Source organism: Bubalus kerabau, chromosome 17 (genome assembly GCF_029407905.1).
Source record: "Bubalus kerabau isolate K-KA32 ecotype Philippines breed swamp buffalo chromosome 17, PCC_UOA_SB_1v2, whole genome shotgun sequence".
In the NCBI taxonomy this organism is placed as follows: Eukaryota; Metazoa; Chordata; class Mammalia; order Artiodactyla; family Bovidae; genus Bubalus; species Bubalus kerabau.
The window spans coordinates 49340898-49359002 of record NC_073640.1 but is presented as its reverse complement, the minus strand read 5'-3'; the positions used below and the strand labels follow the sequence as shown (position 1 = coordinate 49359002).

Below are 18105 nucleotides of genomic sequence, written 5' to 3'. Positions count from 1 at the left end.
CAGGCAGTGCCAAATGGGAGGACCTGGGGTTCATGGGAGTGGGAGAAGCAGCCACACTTGCTGAGCAGCGAGCCATGAGCCCTCTGGAGGATGCTCGAGTTCTGCATCCTGAGCTGGGCCCAGGGGAGAGGACCACTGTGCTGACCCCTCTTCCCTCGCCAGTGCTGCTTTGGCTTGTTGGGGAGCAGCTGGGGGCGGGGTGGGGTGAGCTGGTGTAGTCCCAGCCCTCACAGCAGGCTGTGAGCTCACACACATGCCCCCTCCAGGCCTGGCAAACAGGATAGGAGCCTGGGTCAGGCCTGGTAAACAGGATAGGTACCTGGGTCAGCTGCACCCTCCCTAGGTCTTTCCCTCCCACTCGTTCCCTGGGGGTGGCCGGCCCGCCCAGCTCCCCTGCTCCACACCCAGCTTTCTCAGCCCAGATGCTAACTGACATGCCCTGATGACCACTCTGAGGGTCGCGGCCACTTCCTTCCCTGACTGATGCCTGGGGTCCCAGGCTCTCTGTGGCTGGAAGGCATGGCAGTGTCAGGCTCTCACCTGTAGGTGGCAGTATGGGAGGTGAGAGAGATGGGAGAGATGAAGGCTGGCAAAGGTCACCTGCACCCATCGTGGTGCCCTGGATCCAGGCTGGCTTACACCTAGGATGGGTCCTGTTCCACTGGGCTCCTTACCCTCGCTCCCTCTTTTGACATCCTGTCTGATTCCTCCCTCCTAAGTCCCCTCCACCCCACCACCTTTAGGAGGCACCACCAGCCTAGCTCCCCAGATGCCCCCACCCCCACCCCGCGCCCCAAATTCCTGGGGTTGGGAAATCAGAACACTTTGGCACTGAACTCATCCCATTTCTTCCTCCCTCCCTGATGTACAGACTCCCTCTCTGTTTCAACACGGACACTCAGACTCACAATTACAGCTCATTACCCTATCAGGTGGTTGGATCTGAGTCACTGTGGGGAGGGACCCTGAACCGCCCAGCCCTGCCACCTTCTCCCAAGCTACACTATAAGGAGTAGCGGTGTGGAGGAGGACTTTGGGAAGACAAGGGCATCTGGGGAGGGAGAGAGCAGGCTGCAGACCCAGAGGGAGGGCGAACAAGAAGCCAGAAGGAAGGAGAGAAGGGAGGAGGGCCGGTAGACATCAGGGAAGCGACAGGGCCTGAAAGGGAACCTGGGTGGAAAGAAGACACTCAGGGAGAGGAAGTGAGGCAGAGATGAAGCTAAAGGGGTCTCTGGCCTGCCTCCTGCTGTTCCTGCTCCTGGGCAGTGGGGAGGCTAGCCCGCTGCAGAGTGGAGAGGAGAACACCAGAGAAGAAGCTGGGGAAGCCATTGGACACGGGGTGGGAGAGGCCTTGGGACACGTGCTGGGAGAAGCCACCATCCACGGAATCGAGAAGGCCATTGGCCGAGGTACTGGAAAGACAGAGGGCTTGGGAATCAGGGAGGCCAGGGACCCCCACTTGGGGGATGCTCTTGCCCACAAGCTTAAGGAAGCGAGCCACGCTCTTAAAAACACTGGGAGTGAGGCCGGCAGACAGGCTGAGAATATCATCGGACACGGAGTGGACCCTGCCCACAGGTCCTGGCAGGGGACGCCCGGCAGCAATGGAGCTTGGGTGAGTGGCTGGAAGGCCGCTGCGGAAATGGGAGGCTATGGGCAGTTGGGCTGAGGATCCCGGGAAGCAGTTGAAAGGAGGGATGCCTCCTCATCGATGGCGATCCTTCCACGTCAGGCCTCCCTCCTCCACTGCCCTGGGTCTCTCTCCACCTGCCTGCCCCTGTGTCCTGCTCTGGTTCCTCTCTCTCTGAGTTGCTCTGCCCGCTCTCCTCCACCCCAGAGTGAGGAGGTCACACACACTCAGTACAGCCATGTCGTTCTTTCAGGGAACCAATGGGCAGCCTCCATCTGGAGGCCATGGCATCCCTGGCTCTCAGGGCAGCTCTGGAGACCCAGGGGACACTCAGGACCACGTGTTCTCTGGAGGCTCAGGTGGAAGCTTTGGAGCTAATGCTCAGGGAGGCTCCTGGGGCCAGGAAGGCCACAGAGGGGCATTCAAATCGGGGGCCAACTCTCAGGTAAAGTAACCATCAACTGATGCTTGCCCCCTCCGTGCCCTCAAGCCCACACTCTTGGCGCCTCCCCCGTGTCCTTCCTGATCTCAAGCTCATCTCACCCTTCCTGCAGGGAACCGCGCCCCAACCTGGTTCAGTGAGAAGCAGCAACAACAGAAATACAGAAGTAAGAGGAAGAGCCTGGAGAGGGAGAGGTGTCTGGATGCATGTGATAGAAACTGGGAGAGATATAGCGGAGAGAAAGATGGGCAGGGGAGGGATGGAAGGAAGAAGCATAACAGTTGGGGAGAGACGGGTGTGGGGACTAGGATCAGAAGAGTGAGCTAGGCTTGGGGGGAGAGAGGCACTGGGACAGGAAGCCAAGCCGAGGATGCAGGAGAGCCTGGCCCCGGGGAACAGCTTCGGCTGGAACCCCACCCGTCCCCTTCCCTCCACAGTGCACCACCCCCCCTGGCTCAGGTGGAAGCTCTGGCAACTCTGGGGTAAGAGGACGGGGCAAACTGAAGCATTTTTGCACGGGGAGACAGAGAAACTCTACTCAGCTCACACTGGGCGGGAAATATTCCTGAGGGAGGAGGGAGAGGGAGGAAAGCCTTCTCCCTTGGTGTTCTCATCTTTAGACCTCACTCTGGTCTCTTGGCTCAGACGGTAAAGAATCTGCCTGCAATGAGGGAGATCAGGGTTGGATCCCTCGGTGGGGAAGATCCCCTGGACAAGGCAATGGCTATTCACTCCAGTCTTCTTGCCTGGAGAATCCCATGGACAGGGGAGCCTGGTGGGCTACAGTCCTTGGGATCGCACCGAGTCGGACAGGACTGAAGTGACTGACGCTGGTCTCTTCCTGCTCCTCAGGGAAGCAGCAGCAGTGGCGCCGGCAGCAGTAACGGTGGAGGCGGCAAGGACGGCGGCAGCAATGGCAGCGGCAGCAGTATAGGTGGAGGCAGCAATGGCGGCGGCAGCAATGGCGGCGGCAGCAGTATCGGTGGAGGCAGCAATGGCGGCGGCAGCAGTAACGGTGGAGGCGGCAATGGCGGCGGCAGCAATGGCGGCGGCAGCAGTATCGGTGGAGGCAGCAATGCAGGCAGCAGTGGCAGCTCCGGGTCCAGCTCGGTATGTTCTACTCTTTTGTTGAAGGCAGAGATGGGGGCCCTGGTGGTCCCTGCTGAGGACACTCACTCCAGGGTCTTCCTGAAAGCTGCCAGCCCCAGGGTAGCTGGCGTCAATGGAGTTGTCATCCCAGGCCCCCCAGCTCATGTTGCCCACCTTCCAGACCCACCAGGCGGTGCCACTGACACGTGCCCTCTAATTCCAGAAGAATTTACTGGAATTAGTTTACTGCCTTTACCCTAGCCCCTTGCCATCCACTTGGTGACGGGGGATGCTGTCTCCTGTCTAACCTCTGCTCCTGCAGGCATGTCTACTTGATGAATCTGACCAGAGCTGGGTGGTGGATGGAGCCAGAGAGGTGGGCCCAGGGAAACATGACACTTATTTGGGAAGCTCCCAGGAGGACGGGGACAGGACCACATGTGGAGACTTAAGGACACTTACAGAACTTCGGTGTAGATGCTAACAATAGTGTCCCCACAGGAGGGATGAGAGGGTCAGTAGGGGACCATGACCTGGGAGCTGGATGAGGGTGGAGCTCCGACCAGGGGGCCTGCAGAGAGGGGGCACAGCTGGCTTTTTTGGGGTTCTGGGAAAGGTCTCAGGCAAGAACAAGCCAGGTGCTGTAAGCTGCCATAACTTACTGCTCTCTGTACCACCCGCTTTCCCTCCATCTAGGACACTAGAAATTCTGATCATGGTGGCTCCTCCCAGGTAAGGGTTCTAGGGGTCCCTTCTCCTCTCTAGGTTCCAGGAGAGGGTGAGGGGATGGGGACAATCCCTACTTCGGGAACTCTGGGCCCTTCCAAGTCCTTTGAAGCCCCCACACGGACTCTTGCTCTCCCTTGTAGGGAAACAATCCCAACTCCTCCTCGGGGGGCAGAGTTGGAAGTGGTGGCGGGAACAAACCCGAGGTGAGTGTGAAGAGGCATGGAAGGTGGGCAATGGTGGGAGAGGACAGCTCCCTCAGTCCCCACAAGGAACGGGGGCGGATGCTGATGGGGTGATGGACCCAGGCCAGCCTTGGGGTGCGAAGGCTGCAGTCTGCAGGGCTGGACTAGGTGTCTGGGTGGGGACCAAGAATCTTCTCTTTGTCTCTCCCACAGTGTGACAACCCGCACGTGTCCGGGGGATCTGGGGGTCAGGTGAGAGCTGAACCTGCAGCAACTGCAGTTCATCCTTGCAGTGATGCCCCCTCCTCACTGCAGCTCCTCTCACCCCTCTCCTAATGCGAGCCTCTGTCTCGACCCTGTCTGTGGGGAATTTACAGTCCAGGGGGAGGAAACCATGGGCATGCTCCTCAAAAGACTAATTAGCTCCCGAGTAATAATTAATTGTAGGTCCTTACATGATCTATCTCACGTTAGACCACAGACTGGGGCTGTGAACAATGGAACGAAAACCAGTCCTTTTAGAAACAGGATTGTTTCAAATGTCCTATACCCGACCAGTGAACAGAATTCGGTGATGAGTTTTGAAACTGATTTTGAAAGCGTACCTTTCCCTCCTAGTTATCCTGGAAATCTGGCTCTCTGTCAGCACCTGCTGAGCTGACAGAGGAGGTGTTGCGCTAAGGTCCACAGGCAGCGCCCAGAGGTCTTGTGAAAATGCAGATTCTGATTCAGCAGGACTGGGGTGCGGCTGAGACTCTGGTTTCCAATAAGCGTCCTGCTGAAGCTGCTAGCCTATGTGAGAGGACGAGGAGCACGCCCAGTGGGGAGGAGGGCACTACAGCGAGAAGGCTCTGTGAAGAGATCCTCACATGTCAGGGACACTAACCTTTTATGGGTAGGCAGGTTTTAAGAAACCTCCCAGTGTGTAATTCTATTTTTAGTTTTCTTTTTGTACACCAAAGTCTTAAATACGTAGTGAGGTGGAAAAACAGACAAAAATAACAGAATAATCAGTCAGTTCAGTTCAGTCGCTCAGTTGTGTCCGACTCTTTGTGACCCCATGGACTGCAGCATGCCAGGCCTCCTGTCCGCCAACTCCCGGAGTCCTCCCAAACTCATGTCCATCGAGTCGGTGATGCCATCCAACCATCGCATCCTCTGTCATCAAGGGGATATTTATTATATTTTCTTTATTTACTTGACTTGCCCCACAGTGGGATCTTAGTTCCCCGTGCATGCGTGTTAAGTTGCTTTAGTCGTGTCCAACTCTTTTCGACTCTATGGACTGTAGCCCACCAGGCTCCGCTGCCCATGGGGATTCTCCAGGCAAGAATTCTGGAGTGGGTTGCTGTACCCTCCTCCAGGGGATCTTCCTGACCCAGGAGTTGAACCCATGTCCTTTATGTCTCCTGCATTGGCAAGCGGGTTCTTTACCACTAGCGCCACCTGGGAAACCCCTTAGTTCCCTGACCAGGGATCAAACCTGCACCCCCTGTATTGCAAGGAGGAGTCTTAACCACTGGGCCGCAGGGGAAGTCCCAGGGGGATATTTTTTAAAACCAAATGTAAGAAGACAGAATTGACAAGTGGAAAGGCAGTGAATTTTGAGTTAAAAGATGGAGGTTTGAATACCAGCAGTATCACCTGTCATCTGTGTGTCTCCAGGCAAGTCAGTTGACCTCGCTGAGCCTGGGCTTCCTCTTCTGTCAAAAAGGGACAGCGAAGCTAACTTGTTGACCCCCGTCAGTTACTGCAGAGCTTTCTGCATCGTAATCACACCAAGGTGGTTCAGAGTCCTGGCACTGGAGTCTAACACGGAGACAGGAGCTGAGAAAAGCTGCTGGGCAGCTCTCTGCTTGTTTCCTTCTGTAAAGCAAAGCCGTTTCCACATGGGAAAGTGGTGGAAAGAGGCACAGCGCCCCATGCACAGTGGGACTACATGTTGGCTACTAGTGGTGTTTGGGGAGCAAAGAATGGGGGGAAGAAAGAATATGGATTTGATTCAAGGGACTGGGTAAGGTTAGTCTGGAGAGCAAGCAGCAAGTCAGTCCAGGAAGGCTTTCTGGAGGTGGCGGCTCTTAAGTGCGGTGGAAAGAAGAAGTGGGGTGGATGGCTCGACAGAGAGTACACAGTACAAAGGCTGAGAAGAGAGAGGTGATAGGCGCCATGCATGACAGGATGCATGGAGCCTTGAACATCAGTCCCCTTTTCCCCACCCAGGGGCAGGGCTCCCGTGGAGAAGGCGAAGCTGTCAGTGGAATCAACACCTTGGTGAGTGAGAACACCTCTCTTCTTGGGTCGGGACCATGGTGTCAAGCACCCCTGCCTGCCCTCCCCACCCCACGACACCTGTGCCTCCCACCCCTGCCTCCAGCCCTCAGAGTGGGTTCTTACTCTCCTTCTGTTTCTCATTGGTCCCTTAGAACTCTCAGACATCTTCTGAGCCCTTCAACTTCGACACTTTCTGGAAGGTGAGTTCGGCAGGAGTGCTCTGCTCATTCTTTTTTGGAAACCAAACCTGTGTCTCTTGGTCCCACAGGCTGAAGTCTTTGGGCTATTGGGTTGGCCAAAATGTTCGTTCCAGTTTTTCCATACCGTCTTTGGGAAAACCCAATCAAACTTCTGGCCAAGCCAATATAATGATTGTCAGCAGTGGCCCTTGACCTCTCTTGTCCTGAGGCCCTGAGTCAATCACACTATGTCCAATTTGGCCATTCTTCTTCTTCTTCTTTTTTTTTTTCCTGCAGAATTTTAAATCCAAGCTGGGCTTCATTAACTGGGATGCCTTAAACAAGGTAAGGGCTGGAAGGCCGCGTCATTCTGATCTTTTTAAGAGAGGGATGTAGAGAAGAAAGCTAAACTCCAGCTAGGTGAGCCAGGGAACAGTGATGATGGTCATTAAGAAGGCATTTCCGCCATTTAAAAAGAAAAGATAAAAACGAGGAGGAAGGACAGCAGAGACCTGAAAAGAGAGGGAGAATTTCAAAACAGCTGGGAGTGGGGGATAAGGAGGGAGCAGGTTTCTTTCACCTCTCAACATGCAGACCTGAACAGTCCTGAACCTCAGTTTCCCCGGAGAGTAAGTAGATCTAATCCCCAGGAACCAGGGAGGGAGCAGAGGCAGAGAGAGGCAGGGCATAGACTGAATAATCACGGGAAGCTAAAGTTCACCTGAGGATTGATGCCAAGAGAGAAAGGAAAAGGGAATGAACACTGCACGTATCAGTCTGGGCCCTGCACATACGTAATCTTAGGAGATGCTCGGAGCCCAGAACCCTCTTGTCCTTCTTCCCTGCCTACTCCTTGCTCTTGCAGGGGAAGCCCTGGTCGGGCTGGTCTGACACCAGAATAGCAGATGTATCTCCAGAGCAGAGGGGGTGGACTGGAATGGGGGGTGAAGGACAAATAAATGATTCAAATACCAAAGGCAGAAGCTGCAATCGGTGGTCCACTGATCCTTTTGTTTGATTCATTTTCAAAGAATAATATGGCAACACTGGGCTCCTCTTTCTATGGCCTGTGAGAGCCCAGAGCTGAGAAGCAGCTGCCTCTTGCCACTGGGGCTTGCTCTCCAGTGGTCAGACGCCCCCTGCCCATCCCAGTCCTACTAGCCACCTGATTGGAGAAACTAGAGTTCCTGACCCTTCAAGTAAAAGAATGCAGACTAGGATTCTTGCCCTCCAAAACTCATGGGGGAGGGAGATGGTCAGTGGGGAGACAGAAAGGCAGTCCCCACCTCAGGAACGTCACCCTCTGGGAATAAGATGGGGACCGAAAGATGGAAGTTGCAGAAGCTCCCAGCTACAGCAGAGTCCTGGCTTGGAGGGACGAAATGAACAAAACAGCCTTTTCTATTTCATAGAGAATGGTCTCTGGTAAGGGTAAGACTCCTTGCCGTGGACCATGCTCAGGCCTGTGAGCATGGGCACTTAAGAATTTAATGGGAGAACCAGGGCATGCACAGATACTTCCCAGGGGGTCAAACGTTTTTGCACATCTAGGGGGGCAGTAAAGGGAGTGCTCGCCGCCAGGCAGGATTCATTGGGGGCGGCTCCCCCAGGAGCAGATCTCCCAGGAAAAGGACAGAACACAAGAGATGGGCAGAGAAGAGGAGGGAGAGATCCACCTCCTTCCTTCCTTCCTTGGTAGGGGGAGGGGCAATGAGGGAGCCAGGACTCGGCCAGATGAGGAGTGAGGACAGGGGACCACACATTCCTGGCAGGTATGGGGGTTTCCAAGCCCAGGAGCTGGACTTGACTGGATGACAGCCATGGGCGCAAAGGTCCCTGTAGATTTCTGATGTGGAGGTCCCATCTACCCCTGCCTTGGTCCACTGCTCACCGAATCCCTAGTCCTTGAGCTCCCCCTTGGATCTTCTTTCTTTGCCCAGGACCAGAGGAGCTTTCGCACCCCATGACTTCCAGACACGGAGCTACCAGATGGAGGGGAGCCCCCACCCTGACCCATTCTTTAAACACCACTATCTCCCTACTAACCTCAACGCTTGCTCCAAAATAAATCTCAGCTATCCCACATTCCTGGTCTCTGCTCCTTTCTTAACGTCTCCACTGTTGTTCTGGGGGATGGGGAGGGGGCGGGGTGGTTGGAAGGGGGGACTTCGGCTCCACATCTCTGGGAGGTGGGCAGGTAGTAAGGTGGGAAGGTCCAGGGGGCAGACCTGAGGTTGTGTTCTCCCTGAGGCTGGGGGTGGAGGGGGTGGAACTGGGCTAGAGAAGAAAGCTGTCGTGTGCTGTGAGGGTGACGGAGGGGTGGCTGATGGCTCCAGAGACCTAGCCTCCCTCTCCCTGTCCCCCAAAACAGTATTCTGGTGTCCCTAGAGGCACCAGCTCCCCCCAGACCTCAGTCACAGTGAATTCTGAAGGCTGAGGGAGGCAGGAGCAGGGGTACAGGTGAGGGTGGGTTGGGGACAGGCGCCTTGCTCACCGGCTCGCTCCCCACTTCCATCCGCAGGGCCAAGCCCCACCCCCCAGCACTCGTGCCCTCCTCTACTTCAGGCGGCTCTGGGAGGTAGGAGAACTCTCACTCTTTGAAGAACTGGGAATCCTGGTGATCCTGTCCTTCTTCCCTCCCTCCCTCAAGGCAGCTACCCCTCTGCTCCAGTCTACCTGTCACAAAATTCCCCCTCTTCCCACTTCTGAGATGCATCATCTCCCCCAAGTCTTATCACCAGTACCATCAGCAATGTAACACCCTCAGTCTCCTGGAGGATTATCTTCATCTAACCCCAAACTACACCCAGGCGCCAAAACCCGTTCTTGCACGTGATCTTGAAACTTTCACAACAGGCTGCCACACTCCACCCTCTGAATCCTCTTTCCCTGTGGCCCACTCATCTTTCCTTCTTCCTTCAGGATTTCAAACACAACACCCCTTTCTTGAACTGGAAAGTCATTACTGAGGTAAGGGCTGTAGAACCTCTGGTTTGGGGGTCAGGACACTCGGGGGACACGAGGTTCGGGGCCCCTGGGCAGCTGCGTGGAGATTCGGTTCTGCTTCCTCCCTGCTGAGGGAAGGTGCCTCCCTCGGTCCCTTCTTTCCTCCTTGTGTGCATGCCCAGTGGAGGTGGGGTGGGAGAGGGAAGCTGTGAGTCATGGAGAAGGAGCTGGGTGGGAGGTCCTCCCCGGGATAAAAGCCGAGGTCGCGAGTCAAGGGCTCCACAGGCGGGAGATCATGAAGTCGGCCACTGTCTCATCTCTGCTGTTGCTCCTGCTGTGTGTGGCCTGGTTCGGGGGGAGCCACAGCTGGGTGGGTACTGCAGGGGGAGCAGGGGGCAGGGGTCACGGGGTGGGGGAGATGGAGGGGCCTGGGGCTGGGCTCAACTCTCAGGGCCGGAACAGGGTCACTCAGGAGGAAAGCTGAAGGCCAGCGGGAGGGTAGTATCTATTGGGGGAGGAGGAGGAGGGAGGGTCAAGGTCGCGTGCAGGCAGGTGCCGGGGTGGGTGGGTGGGGGTCTGGTTATCTGAGTTCTGGGAAGGACGGGCAGGGCCTTAGTGTCCTGTTGAAGGCCACACTTGGGTTTCGTGGGGCTAGTGGCCTTCGGGAATCAGGACTCTTGGGCACTGAGGCCAGGGCCGCCGGCTCCCTTGTCCACGTGGGCACGTGAGGCTGGACAGATGGGGACACGTTGTCTTGATTTTTTTCTAGAAAAGCTAGGGCTTTCAACTGTTCACAACTAATTGAATTTACACATGCGGACCAAGCCAAAAAATGCCTGTGGAGGCCTGAGGTCCTCCAGTTTGTGTCCACGTTTTTGGGGCTAGTAGTGGGGTTAGAAGTTAGTGACAGAAAGAACGAAAAAGAAGTCAATGGCAGGTATGGATAAGGTTGAGTGTTAAGCCAGATTTGGGGAGAAGATCCTGAGCCTAAGAAAGAGACAGGCAAGATTTCCCCTTGCCTTGATCAGAGGAGGGGACGTGGCCTGTCCATCTGCAGTGCTTCTTCTTTTTAAAAAATATTTACTCATTTCCTTGGCTGTGCTGGGTCTTAGTTGCAGCATGCAGGACCTTTGATCTTTGTTCTGGCATGGGGACCCTTAGTTGAGCCATGTGGGATCTTAGTTCCCTGATCAGGGATTGAAGCCGGGCCCCCTGCATTGGGAGTGCAGAGTCTTAGCCACTGGACCACGAGGGAAGTCCCTGCAGTGCTTCTTAAGGGCTCTGTCTGCTTTCCTGTATTTCTTCTTTGCCTCTCTCTCCTTTGACTTGACCTCCGTGGGAACCAGCCGGGCCTTCCAAAGACCCTGTAGAGAACAGCATTTGGGAAGAGGGATCACCAGGCCTGTGAGGGGAGCAGGGTGTGTTGCAGGCTGAAGATGGGTGGGGCTGACTCTGGAGCTCCGCCCTGGGAGCTTGCATAGGTTCCTTCACTTGTTATTCTGGCTCAGGCCAGTACTGCAGGTGCCTGGGTGATGGTGGGGCTGCCAAACCTGTTCTCTCCTCCTCGCTGCCCACTGAGTGTGGCAACCTGTCCTCTATCTATCTGGGCCATCAGTTTCCTCCCAGCCCGCCGCCTTCACCATAGGCAGCACCTATCACGGACCCCGAGAGGGGTGGGTGGGCCGGGTGGGATGCTGGCCTCCAGAAGGAGGGCAGAGCCTGGGTGGTGAGAGTCCGGCAAGGCCTGAAGGACCATGAGGCTGCCCTTGTTCTGACTCCCCCTTCCTTCCAGGGCGAGGACATGCCTTCGCTTCAGAAGAGGGCAGGTGGGGCTGGCCAGGTGAGTCCCTCCCTCAGAATGCCCTAGAAGGCCCATGGCCCCTTTCTGCCTGGCTCTTGTGCATGCTAAGTCACTTCAGTTGTGTCCAACTTTTTGTGACCCTATGGACTGCAGCCCACCAGGCTCCTGTGTCCATGGGATTCTCCAGGCAGGAACACTGGAGTAGATTGATATGCCCTCCTCCAGGGGATCTTCCTGACCCAGGGATCGAACCCACCTCTCTTATGTCTCCTGCATTGGCAGGAAGGTTCTTTACCACTAGCGCCACCTGGGAAGCCCACCTGGCACTTGGTCTGGCCCATCTGAAATTCTCCCTCCTCATGCCTGGTTCTATCATTTTCTCAGCCTGGCACAGGATGGCAAGACGCAGTAGCTGGGACTGCTAAGGTGAGCTAATTGCCACCTGACCACCTGATTCAGACTTCCCTTCTTTCCTTGGTCTCCTCTGCCCACCTCCTCAGTGACACCTGAGATGCTGGGAGAGGCAGAGAAGGACGAGGGAGGCCAGGCCATCTGGGCTGGGAGGTGAAGTGAGGTGAAGGGGTGGGTGTGGCTAAGGAGATGCTACAGAAGCAAACACAATGATGTGAGGAGGGGAGGAGGCAGGGGCTTGGAGAAAGGTCCAGCCAGAGCAGGGGGTTGGGGGTAAAATGCCTTCATCCCTTCTCTCCTGTCCCCCTACCCACCCACGGCCCCCACTGCTTCCTTCCACAGAACTACAATTACAACCATCAGGGACCTCCTGCAGCCCTTGGCGGGCAGTACCCAGCCAAGACACCCGCTAAGGTAAGACTTGCAACTGCCCACCCACTCAGAAGAGTTTACAGGGGAACTGTGATTTCATCGCATGCCATGGAGAAAACTGGGATCCTCTCAGTGAGGAACATAAGCCTTCTCAAAAATTACAGGACCCACGGCAAATCTGCTCTCTATCTCTAACTGCTGACCTTTCTCGGGGAGAGGAGGCTGGCCCAGAAACTCTTGGTTGGTGGGAAAATGAAAGCTTTTCATAAAGGAAGTAACAGGAAAGAAAAGTGAGGATTTTGCTTTATTCAGGCTCAAAGAAACAATTTTATAAATTCAGTAAAGGAATATGCTGAATACTAATTTGGCTGGTTAACAAACAAACGAACTGCCAGTAGTTCCCTCCATCTCTTGGAATAATAAAGCCCCTGCCCTCGGGGACTTCTTCTGAGAGATCAGAAACTGCCTGCTGATTGAAAGGAGGTGAAGCTGCAGTTAATACTCCTGTGGGTATCCACTTTGCTCATCCCCCGGGCAGGCAGAGGGAGACCTAACTTTCCTCTTCTCACTTCCCTTGGTCAGTGCACGCTCAGGGACCGCGTTCAGTATCATCTTGGGTAAAAAGCACGCAGGATGAGAAACTGGCTGTGGCCGAAAGGCTGCCGTCAGACCAAAGGATCTCTGGGATGACTCTGGTCTGAACGTGCTGAGGCCACAGGCCCCTCCTGAGCCCTGAGGACATGGCTGATACAGAGCAGTCATGGAGGCCCTCACCTCACCTCATCTGATCTTCTCTTTACAGGGGGGAGTCACGGTTTCTTCCTCGGTAAGTTCTGGGCCAGAGAAAATTTGGCTCTCGAGAGAAGGGGTCTGAGGCCAGAGGGTGCATGGGGGATGATGCGCTGTCCATTCAGACCTTCTCCTTGCCCCACAGGCTTCCCGGACGCACCCTGGCCTGCTGCAGTGGGTGAAGTTTTGGTAGGTGAGTATCAGGAGCTGAGGCACAGTCACCTGGGGTCAGGGCTGGGGGCTGGGCATTCCCTTTGTTCTAGAAGAACATGCTAAAGGTATTAAGGAGGAGGAGACACCTGAGTGAGGGTGTGGAGAAAGACTCATAAGAAAGTGACCGGGAACTTCCCTGGTTGTCCAGTGGTTAAGACTCTGAGCTTCCAATGCAGAGGGTGTGGGTTCGATCCCTGGTTGGGGAACTAAGATTCCCGCATGGCTTGGCCAAAAAATGTTTTTAAAAATTAAAAGAATATACTTTAGTTAAAATAAATACTTGGAAGAGTTTTTTAAAAATGACCTAGAACACTGGGAATGTACCCTCTGAGTGCTGCGTGGGGCCAGGCAGGGACAGGAACGAACACTAGAGTAAGGAGCGGGAACAGGATAGGAATTGTGTGTGGAGGGGGGAGGGGGCTGTGGGAGGGGTAATACTTGTTTTAGGGAGGAGAGAGAGAGGAGACCGCAGGTGGCAAGGGCAGGACACGAGGGAACTGTGGGTGCAGCAGCTGGGGGAGATGAGAGAACGCCTGGTTTCAACAGATCTGGGAGTGGCTGGTGTTCTACCCTTTTCTCTGTTCTCTTCTTCTAGACAAGCACTTCCGACCGTGACTGAGGCCCTGAGAAACATGGGTCGTCAAGGGACCGGACTGTGCCCGGGCCCCAGCTCTTGGTCTGAGCGCCAACACCTGCCTTTTCTAGCTTGGGGTCCTGCCTGCCTGTCCCTTGTCTCCCCCCACACACTGTGGTGGTGTCTCCTTGACCACCAGTCTCAGTGGTACCCCAGTCGTTTCTTCACCAGCTCCATTTTGTGACCTGAAGTCACCGTGACGAAAATTCAGAAGGAGCGTCCTACTTTAGTTTCTCTGTGGAAATAAAACACGAATCTTGTATCCCTAAGACTTTGGCAGATTTTATTCTTTAATACGACAATGATGGTCTGGGTCAGGGAGGAGGGAAGACGGGTTTGGGGCGAGTAACTCACCTTCTTCCTGAGTGCGCTCAGTCACTCAGTCGTGTCCGACTCTTTTTGACTCTATGGACTGTAGCCCGCCAGGCTCCTCTGTCCATGGAATTCTCCAGGCAAGAATACTGGAGTGGGTTGCCATGCCCTCCTCCAGGGGATCTTCCCCACCCAGGGATCAAACCCACATCTCCTGCATTGCAGGCAGATTCTTTACCATTGAATCACTGGGCTGCCGTCTATGGGGTCACTCAGAGTTGGACATGACTGAAGCGACTTAGCAGCAGCAGCAGCAGCAGCACTGGAGAAGCCCCTTCCTCCTGAGAGGGGTGTACAAAATGACTGACATGAGGGGGAAGGGGAGGTTCAGTTCCCAGGGCTTAGCTCAGGGCCTGGCACAGGGTGGGCCCCAAATAGCTGATGAAGAAATGAAAGAAGCCAGGCCCAAAGCGGACTTAGGGGAAATGACGTGCATCTGTTTCTCACGTTTGTCCTTAAGCCGGGGTTCCTGCTTTATATTCATCTCTGAATCTCAGGGGCTTCCCTGGTGGCTCAGACGGTAAAGAGTGCAGTGCAGGAGACCCGGGTTTGATCCCTGGGTCAGGAAGATCCCCTGGCAAAGGGAATGGCAACCCACTCCAGTATTCTTGCTTGGAGAATTTCATGGACAGAGGAGCGTGGCGGGCTCCAGTCCACGGGGGTCGCAAAGAGTCGGACAGGACTGAGCCAGGAACACTTTCACACTTTCCGGATCTCACCTGGTTAGGGAGGGCCTTGCAGTACCTCCTCGCAGCCACAGGGGGGAGAGCGCGTCTGTCCCGGGCTGCTGTTCTGTCCTTCCAGCTGACTTGACAGCTGGCTTCCTTCAGGGAGTGTGAGTGAGCGACAGAAACTGCTGGACCTCACGTTGCCTCCTGCCAATCCCTGAGGGATTGAGGGAGAAGCTGGGGATTGAGGGATCGAGGTGGTCAACATAGTTCTGGACTTGGGGCGTTCATGGTCCAAAGGGCTGAAAGCCACCCTCTAAAGTTTAAAGCATTGGGTGAAGCAGGTTGAGGCCCTCTGGTGTAAAGGATTCTCAAAATAGCAGGCCAGCCCTTTCTCCTGCCGGGACCTCTGAAGCAGCTTATTGATGTAGCCTCTGACTTTTGAGTTTCTCCTAACATCCATTCTCCCACAGCAGCCAGGGAGGCTCCCCTGCTCAGAATCCCCCATAAACCCCTCTGTTGTTTGGTAGCTAAATCATTTCTGACTCTTTGGCCACCCCATGGACTGTAGCCCACCAGGCTCCTCTGTCCGTGGGATTCTCCAGGCCAGAACACTGGAGTAGGCTGCCATTTCCTTCTAGGGGATCTTCCAGACTCAGGGATGGAACCCCTGTTTCCTGCATTGGCGGGCGGGTTCTTTACTGCTGAGCCACCAGGAAAGCCCACAAATTCAATTAACTGTTGAATAAAATTTCAACCCCTGAGCACGGCTCAGCTTGTTCTGGCTCTCGTCTCTCTGTCCAATGTCAACCCAGATGTGTCTGGACAGTTTACCAAAGAACATTGCTGTTACCTATCCCTGAAACCCCGGATCATCGAAAGGCTAAAACTTTAATGACTTTTGGTCTAAATGCAAATCCCCAAGCCAGCTTAACCAAGGACACCTCCCCAACCACTCTCACATCACCTGATCTTATTTTCTTCACAGAGCTTGTCATCCTCTGAAATGATCTTGTTTCTTAAATTTTTTTGTTAGGTTATAATCTGTTTCCTTTAATGGAACAGAAGCTTCACAGGACAGGTTTCTGTCCATTTCGAATCCTCAGCACCAAGAGCCAAAAAAAGCTGTTTAATAAACATTTGGGAATTAGAGAATAGAAGAGGGGTCAACATTAAGTGGGTTCAACAAAGTCTTAGCCTCTGTCAGCCACTTGTGAACGTAGTTTACAAGGTATAAGAAGTATTGAGATAAAGTAGGTAAATGAGATGGTCTATCTCCAAGTTGGTCAGCTTTTACATCATATTCTGGGAATATTCATCCACGAGAACTGCATGAAAATTTTCCAATTCGGTCGTCGTTTGATATTTTTGAAAAGACAAAAGTAATTCTGGTATCTGTCTGGCACAGGTCACTGTCAAGCAGGAACAAAATCTTTGCACGGAATGTGTTAGTCATTATCCTCGGGCTTTTACAACCTTGGTTTGAATCTGTCATAATGAAATAAAACTCTATTTCTTGAAAAAGAAAAAAAAGAATTAAGTGGGCTCATCTAGGAAGTCTTCCTGGGAGAAGTTTAAGCAAAGTGTACACAGAGCAGAGGGTGGGCGGCAAGGGAAGATGCCAGACCTGCTGGGCAACGTGACTGCGTTCTTGGGTGTGACCGCAACACCGACCCAGGGAGAAAAGGATGAGACAGGGATGCCGTGGGCTCTGCCTCTCCATACCCCATACCTCATACCCTGGCCCCCTTTCTCTCCAAGGATTCTAGGCTTTTCATCTCGATGTTCACCAAGACCCTGAGACCCTAGCGTGCATCCCTTCCCTGAGCCCAAGGAGGCTGACTCCCAGCCCCTAGGTGTGTCTGTAATGTAGCAATCAGGGTTGGGCCTCGCCTCCCACCCACACTCAAGTTCTGGCAGATTTGGGGCGGAGTGGGCCAAGGCCTGTGGGAAAACAGGGGCTTACTGGTATTCTCGGAGTGAGAACTAGGAGATCAACCAGACTTGGGGCTGGGGTGACACAGAGGCAGGCTTGGTGACTCTGCCTGACTCCACTTACCCTGTGGGATGCAGCCAAAGCAAGGCTGAACCTGGGAAGATCCTCCTGCTTAGGGTCCCATTAACTGAACTGCGGGGACTCTCTCTGCCAATGAGGATCCTCCTGTGCCTCTCTTCCCAATCTCCCCAACCACTGGACGCTGGACGCTTGGGAAACACAAACTCACCGAGGCAGTTTAAATGGGGGAAAGGGAGTGAGCTGGGAGAGAGGGACACTAGACTCTAGATTAGCATTTACAGCATAAATCATGTAAAGCCAAAATTACCCTTGAAAATCAGGAAGGTGCCAAATGGAAATAATCATAAGCCCGGCACGGCCAGTTGTTTTTGTTTTAACTTTTAATTTTATATTGGAGTATAGCCGATGAACAACACTGTGGTGGTTTCAAGTGGACAGCAAAGGGACTCAGCCATACGTATACATGTAACCATTCTCCTCCAAACTGCCTTCCCGTCCAGGCTGCTACATAACATTGAGCAGCCTGTGGCACACCCAGTTTGTTTTTCTCCAGAATGTGAACAGAATTTCTTGGGTTGTGCACATGAAACAATAGGCGTGTGTTTAGAGGCATTATGTAAAAGCACCTATCTTTAAACACTAGAAGACTATCTTTAAACACACCCTTGGTGTGGCAAGATGCTCAAACTATAAGAGGCATCTGGATCTTAGGCAATTGCAGGTTCATTCTGGGGCATATGCTCAGTGAGGACCATTTAGTCTCTTAGTTCTCTGTTTCCATTTGGTAACAACACAGCTTCAGTTAGTCAGTTCAGTCGCTCAGTCATGTCCAACTCTTTGGGACTCCGTGGACTGAAGCACGCCAGACCTCCCTGTCCATCACCAACTCCCAGAGTTTACTCAAACTCATGTCCATCGAGTCGGTGATGCCATCCAGCCATCTCATCCTCTGTCGTCCCCTTCTCCTCCTGCCTCCAATCGCTCCCAGCATCAGAGTCTTTTCCAGTGAGTCAACTCTTCGCATGAGGTGGCCAGAGTACTGGAGTTTCAGCTTTAGCATCATTCCTTCCAAAGAACACCCAGAACTGATCTCCTTTAGGGTGGACTGGATGGATCTCCTTGCAGTCCAAGGGACTCTCAAGAGTCTTCTCCAACACCACAGTTCAAAAGAATCAATTCTTCGGCACTCAGTCTTCTTCACAGTCCAACTCTCACATCCATACATGACCGCTAGAAAAACCATAGCCTTGACTAGACGGACCTTTGTTGGCAAAGTAATGTCTCTGCTTTTGAATATGCTATCTAGGTTGGTCATAACTTTCCTTCCAAGGAGTAAGCGTCTTTTAATTTCATGGCTGCA

At 53.9% G+C, this 18105-nt stretch overlaps 1 protein-coding gene across 1 annotated transcript; it reads left to right on the top strand.

Moving 5' to 3' along the window:
• Positions 1 to 1198: 1198 nt before the first annotated feature.
• DMKN (dermokine) lies at positions 1199 to 13957 on the top strand. The gene is made up of 19 exons (XM_055551523.1): positions 1199 to 1615; positions 1884 to 2075; positions 2185 to 2238; positions 2510 to 2554; positions 2925 to 3182; positions 3858 to 3893; positions 4031 to 4093; positions 4286 to 4324; positions 6293 to 6343; positions 6496 to 6543; positions 6820 to 6867; positions 9044 to 9100; positions 9445 to 9492; positions 11261 to 11308; positions 11654 to 11695; positions 12023 to 12094; positions 12855 to 12878; positions 12987 to 13034; positions 13650 to 13957. The coding sequence occupies exons 1-18, from the start codon at positions 1214 to 1216 to the stop codon at positions 13032 to 13034; spliced, it is 1575 nt and encodes a 524-aa protein (XP_055407498.1). The 5' UTR covers positions 1199 to 1213; the 3' UTR covers positions 13650 to 13957.
• The last annotated feature ends 4148 nt before the right edge of the window (positions 13958 to 18105 follow it).